Here is a 9241-nt window from a genome sequence, read left to right as displayed (position 1 = left end):
GTCATGTGTGGGGCTCCGTAAGCCACTTTAAGCGCAAAAATATCCTCTTTCATTACGGTGCGGTTGTCTTAGAAGTAGTGTTTATGACAAGAAATGTGAGAATTTTTCCCGGTTGTTATTTTAGAACATTAATCCCGCTCCACTGCACTACCTTTGCGCTCACGTCTCGCCTTTTTTGCAGTGTCTTTTAAAATGTCCTACAACGGGGCCCCCCAAAAGGTCGGGGCCCCCACGCACCGCGGGGGTGTCCCGTACGCCACTGCCTCACAGATATGATACATATATCTACAGAAAGCCTCACAGATATGATACATATATCTATAGAAAATTATTACTTAACGAAATAAAACAAATACTCTTTCACAAAAACAAAAACTCTTTTAATATGTAATCTTTAAAGAGGCATTTCTCTAAGGCGCATCCAAAGAGGAGATGGTGAGTCAGGATCGGCAATTTCATCTTTGCGACACTGACTCAGAAAACACTGGTTTATTAATAAATAATTCAGATATCTCCTTACTATTTCCCCCGACATTGTGATTACTTTTGCCGGTGCTTTGTGGCAAGTTTCAGCCTATTGCGTACGCTTGAACGCGGATCTCTTCCAGCTGCGCTGATTTGCTGCTGCTGCTGCTGGTGGAGACACTAAACGCTTTCCGAGCCGGTCTCGAAAGTGAAAGCGAAAGTCTTGTGTTGTTTCCACCAGCGCTGAAATTTGTTTTCAGCACCATAATTGGTGTATGTATAAAAGAGTCCCGAAGCCCGGCCCGCGTCTGAACTATGACGTGAAAATTGTCCCGAAGCCCGAAATGTATAATCTTACAGACTTTATAGACCCCCCCCACCCCCTGCCCCACCACACACACCTTCCCGGGCCCCCCCCCTTCTTTTGGTACGTTCCGCGATCCATGACTTGAAGAATGTTAAGGTCCAAACAACAATGGACCACACTGACATTTTTTATGAAAACAAAAAAAAAACTCACATTTCTCAAAATATATGCTTGTGTGTTTCACAGAAGAAAAGTCACAGATTTAAAAATACATGATTTACATAAAATACAGAATTGTCATTTTTGGATGAATTGTAATCAAAAAATAAAATAAAATGTTGTAAACAGACACAACAATAAAACACCAAAATAAAACATGCAACAATGAATTGCGTTTGCCACCATTTCCTAAATTTATTCAAACTGTTTGGTATTTAGAGTTGTCGATAAAGCAATAATTGAATATTACGTAATTGAGATGACCTGACTGAATAGGAATTTACATTAGCAAAACACACATTTTAAAACAATGGCAAAAGCATTTATTTCCTTCTAAATACATTGAAAGAACATAGTAAAATAAATTAAACTAAATTTAACTACATACCCACGGCAGAATACAATATGGATACAAGCCATATTTATGATCTAAAGGACACTGAGAGCAGAGGCAGTTTCCAGGAGTTCATGTACATGTTCATACTCATCACAACAGAGCATAATGATGCTCTGAGAACTTCCTTAATTCTATATTAATCCCTGTTTAAGAAACAGTTGCTGGGTTAGTGTTTCTCTGTTGTTCCTTTTTTGAAGAAAGAAACACACAGCAACATAGATTTAACACCATTCAGGGATCAAGTTCATTCAGTTTTTTATACATTCAAATTTGTATACATGGCAAACCACAAACAGGAAGTCTACACCCTCTGGCATATGGTAAAAGACATATTTTCATCCTTCAAACTGAACTTCTCAGGATCCATATGATCAGTTATTGGGGCACTTTCAGATTAAAAGGTTAGTAATGTGACCCCAGAGAAGGTGATCTGTTGTTGGTCTCAAAATCAACCAACATTAAAAAGACATGCATATGTGGTGCTTGTATTATTAAAAAAAGAAAAATAATAGAAAGCATATTTTACAATTTACATTGTAAATGACATAACAGATATAAAATAGTGCTAAAGTCTACATAAAGCAGTGACAATATACAATATGATAGCATACTTAAAATCAAAAATGAAACTATGACAGCATTAGTGAGCTATGAGTGAATCAAAACCGCACCCTTAACACTAAGGCGAAAGTCTAAGCAATACAGGAGTTTCTTATTTGGCTCGAAGCTGAGGCTTTAAAATGGGGAAATTTATTAGCGTTTCAGAGACATGGCTCTGAAAGCCCTTAAAACTCCAGAATGAAGTACACACAAAATACAACAGACATTAAAGTAAGGTAAGATAAAAGAAACAAAAATAGAATTTGTTTTTACATTTAGATTATAAAAACCTGGATATTTATTATCCAGCACAGTAATTGCACATTTGCACAAACTACAATGAATGACCTAAAATTACATTTTCTGTTTTTCTTCGAACTGCAAAAACGCAAAATTTTATATCATGAATTAATCTGAATAGCATTCAGGCCACATGACTCATATTTCTGGATAACACATTTGACATTTTGTCAAAGTAGCACAAAATGAATTGTTATGAATTGTAGTCTGGAAGCATAAGTGAGAACATGTTCACACTAATTTTCGCTGATAATAAAAATTGCAGACTCTGCTGATCATTCAGTAGTTGACAGTTTAGAGAATAACTATTCATGCATTTTTTAAAAATATTTTGGATCGTTTTATTTCTCAGTAAGCGAAGAATAGTTTCCCCTAGCAACTGATTTCATCTAAATTTAATTAAGGAACTGTCTATTTACACTGAGTGCAAACACCAAAACTATTTTTACCAACTCTATCCACAAACCTCTTAACAACAAACAGCATATTAATACTAATCAAACTTTATGTGATTACCATTACTGTCTGCATTAACTGCTATTAGTTGCTATTTCTACTTGGTACAAATAGTATACACTCAGTGTAAATAAAATGAACCCCGTATTTTACAGACAGACTACCTACACTGGGCATGTCACATCAAAAGCAAAAAAAAAAAAAACATTATAATTAATGATGGAAGAACCACAAATGATTGCACTATTACTGTCAAAAATGGATTTGCACCCAAATTTGTACTGAGAGTCTCAAGTCATTGCTGCATCTTGAGTTAATGAACAACATTCGTTACATCTAGTTAACAGCTGTGCTAGCAAGTATAATGTCGCCCATGGTGATCATTGGCTATATTCACACTGGCAGAAGATATCACATTTTCTTTGCACAACCACATTCAATTAGTAGTATGGCTGTGACTGCTCTGTCTCAAATCAGGCATCGAGATGAACACACCTAAAGTTACAGCTGTCAATGCAAATCTCCTGTTTGCACACCAGCCTCTTTCTGGTGGGCACCAGAGTCATTGAAGGTCCAAGAAGGAAGCTGGTAAACATCGTTAAGCCTCTGTCATACCACCAGCAAGCTTCTGGAGGACACTTCGAAGTCAAGATGCCACTCTAAGACTATCATCACAAAAACTACAAGGGCAGATAACACAGATTGCCAAAAACATCACAAATAACACACTGATTCAACTGATGAAATGCAAACAGTGTGGATAGTCTGCAGCAATTTAACAAAGGGGTGATTTATGAACACAGGCAAATAATGTTGAATAGTTCACAAATATTTCTTTAAAAAAAAAAAAAAATAAAAGTAATTCACATTCATACAATATTTACCACTCATGTCTAAAAAGCAAAAAAAAAAAAAAAAAAAAAAAAAAAAATTAAAAATCCTTGTGAAAAGTGATAAGATGAAAAGTCCTCATTCTGAAGTTTCTTGACCAAACTCTGGAGACATTCTCAAAGAAGCAGAACTGTTTTTTTCTAGAAAGTAAAATAAGCCATAAGCATTTGTATTTGGAGCAGCAAAGCTGGAACTATCTACTAAACAACATGCTGACCTAGCAGCAAATGATTTTCTTGATTCTACTTATCAAATTACTGCTACTGAAATTGAACATGACATAGTATGAACTTACCTAGCAATACATTTTTATGACTCAGCTGAATCCGGAGTTTTTTCTGTGGTTTTAGCCATAAGCATTTCATCTATGAAATCACAATAATAAAGAGGAGTTAAGGACAGATTATAACTAAAGTGTCAAAAACACACTATGTTCAGAGAAAACAGAGTAAAGCATTATAAACATCACAGTACTTCTGTTAAAATAAAGCCAGTTTTTCTGTTTCTGTCATTATTACGATAACTTGATAACATTACACGCTTTAAAACAATTTCCATAATCCGACCTGTGCCGTCATCTGTCCTTTTGTTCTCCTCACCTTCATAATGAACAAATAACAAACAATTAGACATGCATTGAAATGCAACTCTTTTTGTTACAAAAAGTTGGGAACTAACTAATGCCTCGTGTTCAACTATCCATACTCTAATCGTTCTGTAATTTAAACCATCTGAATTTACTCAGTGTGTCAGAGTTACTAATGATTTATGAAATATACAATTAAAGATGGCTTCAGAACTTAGAGTTAGCGTCACTGAGAATATGTTTCAGATATTTCTAGATTTTCTGCAACAGATTTATTTTTCTTACCGTTGGCATATACCGCTTCTTGCTCAGGCTGTGCATCTTCATTTATTATGAGAAAGGAAGATTCAGTTTATCAATTTCATGTACAATGGTAATGAATAAATTACTACTACTAATAAACCGCTTTAATTACAACATATAATGCACACCCATTTTTTTTTTTTCACCCAGAATTATACCTTTCATTTTTTTTATGAATAGCAATTAATGTTTTAATTCTCTCGCTTTGTTTATTTTATGTCACTATTACAGCATAGCATTCAAATTTTAATACAGTGAACTTAAACATAGTATGTATGATTTCCTTTTACGTTTTGTAAAGAACTGCACAGAACAACAGAATAAGTAATTGTGTCATTTTATGTTCACGATCACATCTAATAATTGTGATTAGATCAAATATTTATGATGGAAGTGCTCAATTATGTTGCTCAAAAATTTAAGAGCATGCCTGAAATATAATATTTTAAAATGCTTTAGGGCAAATGATAAATACGAATGTTTAAAAATTACATACTTTTCTTTCCATCCAGACGTTTCAAAACCGCTGAAGAGAGAAAAATTGTAAAATAATTAAATGTTAATTAAATCACCCATATCAAGTATTTTACATGACGTTATTGGTTTGGCACATGACTGAATTTCTTTGGAAGACAATCACTCCAAAACAAACATAAACATACCTCCTATACATGGTTTATCTCCTAAGTGTTCAAAAACTAATCCTGTTGTAGAAAAAAAAAACACAATTATAAATCAACCAAAAATAGAGTATCCAACAGAAAGTGCTAATAAGATTCCACAAGAAAAATGCTTTACTCCACTTTACTGCATTAATACCACTAGAAGTGTAAATATTAATTCAATCTGTCTCCAAAATAAGGCATGCAGAAATACAGTAATAGCCAAAAGTGATGTCCAGAGGGAACATTCACATAATATTTGCTTTAAGTGGCCCTAATAGTTTAATTAAACCATTACAATATGAGGAACGAAATAAGAGGAAGACATTGGTTAAGGTATTTGCCTGACAAAACTACTTGGCAAAAAAGGCATACTGCAGCTTATCATGGTAATATGCATTTTATTTTAATATGCCTAAATAAATAAATAAATAAATGCACAGAAAAACAAAAGGTTCACAGGAAATTAAGTACAGGGAGCACATACAGTACTGTAGTTCTACACCCTCCAAGCACAACTATGCAATATGCTTTGAAAATCTACATCAACATAACATTAATATGTTTGATTAAGGGGTGAACATATCAATTTTCCTAAGCTGGACATCACTTTTGGCCACTACTGTCTACATAGGTTATAAGTTTATATACAATATTTTACTCTCCTTAAAAACAAAACACAGTAAGAAAACCTACCATGAAATGTTGGCCAGACCTTATACAGGAGAACAGGGAGGCAGAACAAAAAGAGGACTAGGATGAAGAGCACGATGAGAGGAATCCACCAAGGTACACTCTCTGAAGAAAAAGAACATAAAGAATAATCATAATATATAACATGCACAGCTGAGTCATAATGCACTCTAAATGACTAAATAACAATCTGCTGGTCAAAACTATCAGCAATCACAGAAACCAAAATGCATCAACCTTTTTTTGATTATATGTTTGGTCATCTGGTTTGGAAATACAATATAGATGAAAAACTATACAAAATGATTAACCATCAGTTGGATTAATTTACAGTCAAATACACTGCAGAAAATGAAAGAGTAAATGAAGATGCAATGTCCCATTTTCAGAACATTATAAAACCTAAACACTTTCTAATGATAGTGACATTTACTGTGATTTTCTGTCTATTACCAACTCAAATCAATTCAATTGAACTCAAGCATTTGTAAAAAGTGCATTTTTGATTATCTTTTGTGACATCAGTACTAAGTTTCGCATCTGTACCAATATCAAGAAAAATAGTACTAAAGCCAATAAAATAATGTTTGTCTTCATATTTTATTCAAATACAGTAAATGTATCTGCCTTCTGAAATGACTACTTTTCATCTGATGTCATTAATCCTTCTTATATTTCAACAACCTGACTCCATTCTGGTATGTAATGCCCACTTTTTACAATCCAATCACTTCCCAGTGGATAAAATCAAATCACACCCTACATTTCTCAACAAATAGATCTGATAAACGCATCAGATTATGAAAGTAAAATTGGTTGTGAATCAGTCCAGCAAATGTGTGTTTTCAGATTTCATAATTATCAAAAAAAATAATTCTCTAACAAAACAAAGTGTGATCAGCCACCAGTTCAACTATGACTGTTCTCTATTATGCAAATATCTCTTAGGACCATCTAAACATAAAATCGAATCTGACACTCAGTGATTTTAGTAAATGATGCTTAAGTATATCACAATCTTACCTTCAAACAGATCTCTCTTATAGACCGGATCACTGGTCGCATTACTCACAGCATTCACAACTGTGCATGTGTAGTAGCTTTCAGGATTTCCATTTTGTTTAACTGTGATGAACTTTCCTTTCGGATGGTGATTTGCAATCACCAGATTTTCTCCAGCAGAATTCTTCCAGATGATCTGTCCATCGTACTCGCAAATTAAATACACAACATTAGGGAGATTATCGGGCCTATCTATTTTTATCTCAGGTTTGGGGACCAGTGCTGTGAAAGAAACAATAAATAAACATGTTAAGTTCCAGTCCACAGAAAAAAAAAAGTGAAATGAAAAACATCAACACTAACTTTGAAAAAAAGTCTTGTAACAGAACAATGATGGTTTTAATTAGTACCATAATAATACTATGGTACTAATACAAACTATGACTTAAAAATGACTGTCATACTAAACTTATTTAGGCTTACCATAGTATGACATTACAGTCATATACCATCTGTGTTAATCAGTGTAAATGTATCAATGTAAAGCTTTTAAAGTATTTTAATAATTAATATCCACTCACGCAATAATTCCAATCTGAATCTTTGTTCCTGCTCTTTACTGTTGATGTCGATGGTATAAACTCCACTATGATTCTTTTTTAAATTTCTAATTGTGATTTGTCCAGTCGTGGTATTAAGATCTGTGATTTTTTGGAATCTCGGATTCGGGATGACAATACCATCATCATCCCATTCAATCGCCTTGGTAACAGCAGTGCTGCTTATTTGTTTCCATATAATGCTGGTGACCGGAGGATTTAATTTGCCTGGACCAAAAGACACTTCACCACCAAGTGCACCAAATACTTCTTTCTCATTTTGGCCTAGTGAATGAAATGTGAAAGACTACGTTAGTCAATATTCAACAAGCAAATGTCTAAGTTAGTTACTAATAGCTTCCGGTTAGCACGTCAACAAAAAGTACCCGATAATGTACTGTATTTAGATACAAAATGCCATATACATACTGTACATAATAAACAAAGCAAATAAATGTAATTATTATCATAAAATATTACAATAACCAAAGTATAACCATCTAAACTATAAACCGCACCCTTTCTGTAGCGGTGTAGGCCTTGGCCTGTTGCTAATCACTTTACACAAAACTAGGCCACGACAAAGACTGTGTCGTGGATATAATTACGTTTAATACACCGCTATCATTTGGTAGGCGTAAATAATACACAATATTATAATATATGTTAAAACTAAACGGCTTTGAGCTAACGTTAGCTAAACATGCCGCGCCGTCATCGAGAAAATAAGGTTAACCGAAATATCAAGTACCTGAAGCAGCTCCTATGGCGTTAAACACGGCGAAGATCACGATCGTCCAGTATCCCAACGGCAACATTTTCATAAAAAGTACTCTTTCATGCGTTCTCCTTGTATATTTTTGCTAAAAGCGTTCGAGGAGCACGCCCCAGAAGGCCAGAGAAACGGACGGAGACTGTTGCGGAAATCAATCGAAACAAAACTGAAAGTGGGTAGGTTTGCAGGATTCAGCTGAAGCGGTTTATGTTGCCATCTTGTGGCCGTTCGATGTCAGGACCTCTTTAACCATGTATTAAAACTCAACTGTTTAAAACGATTAATTAAAAAAAGATTCTATATGGAACAAATTTCCTAATTTTATTTATTTAGGAAAATTTGAGGTAATTTCACCAACAGGCTTTATTATACTGGTTTACAAACTAGTGACGTTGATTTATTTGGAATAATCAGAATATTGTTTACAGAAAATAAATTCTTATTTTTTGAGAGATGGTATTTAAATAATATACGCTATACTTTGTTAAGCAGTTGGTAGAATGGCAATGCCATTCCTAGTGGTATAAAAACCTTTCATATATATAACAATTCTATCTCAGTAAAAGTGATTTTGATTGTTGAGGACAAATTCAGTCTTATAAATTGATGGCACTGTACAATGTTATGTGGAATCTTGTTTGGTCTCTTCCACAAAAAAAATTATTAACAAACAAAATAAACGGTGCTACCGTTGTAATAGTTCATTTAATAAGTATATACAAAATATTGATTTTTTTTTTTAATTTTATTATTAGTATTTTTTTTTTTTTTTGGAATGAGCTATACCTATCTCTAAGAAATATTGAGATATTTTGTCCTCTTGTTTGCGGTATTGCACAGTTATATTCTTGTTATAAAGTATTGAGGCATTAATAATAATAATAATAATAATAATAATAATAATTAACCAGAGTATTTCTTCAAATTTGACATTTAAGAGTGTTTGCTTTAGGTGTCCATTCTGCCAGCTACATTGATCCTTAGAG

The 9241-nt window shown here is 33.7% G+C and overlaps 1 protein-coding gene across 1 annotated transcript; it reads right to left on the bottom strand.

Annotated features, from left to right (window-relative positions):
• Positions 1 to 3930: 3930 nt before the first annotated feature.
• Positions 3931 to 8428, bottom strand: LOC127171202 (SLAM family member 7). The gene is made up of 9 exons (XM_051119708.1): positions 8232 to 8428; positions 7463 to 7765; positions 6903 to 7163; positions 5883 to 5984; positions 5187 to 5228; positions 5021 to 5050; positions 4507 to 4542; positions 4202 to 4234; positions 3931 to 4000 (listed from the first exon to the last, which is right to left on the bottom strand). The coding sequence occupies exons 1-9, from the start codon at positions 8302 to 8304 to the stop codon at positions 3945 to 3947; spliced, it is 936 nt and encodes a 311-aa protein (XP_050975665.1). The 5' UTR covers positions 8305 to 8428; the 3' UTR covers positions 3931 to 3944.
• Between the last annotated feature and the right edge of the window lie 813 nt (positions 8429 to 9241).

This window comes from Labeo rohita, chromosome 1 (genome assembly GCF_022985175.1).
Source record: "Labeo rohita strain BAU-BD-2019 chromosome 1, IGBB_LRoh.1.0, whole genome shotgun sequence".
Classification (NCBI taxonomy): Eukaryota; Metazoa; Chordata; class Actinopteri; order Cypriniformes; family Cyprinidae; genus Labeo; species Labeo rohita.
Note: the sequence above shows the minus strand (reverse complement) of the source record. Positions and strands in the feature narration are given on the sequence as shown.

Coding starts and splice junctions, on each gene's coding strand:
- LOC127171202 (XM_051119708.1), bottom strand. CDS start 8,304: ATGAAAATGTTGCCGTTGGGATACTGGACGATCGTGATCTTCGCCGTG. Junction 5,985..6,902: donor TAAGAGAGATCTGTTTGAAG/GTAAGATTGTGA, acceptor CTTTTTCTTCAG/AGAGTGTACCTTGGTGGATT. Junction 5,051..5,186: donor AGATAAACCATGTATAGGAG/GTATGTTTATGT, acceptor TTCTCTCTTCAG/CGGTTTTGAAACGTCTGGAT.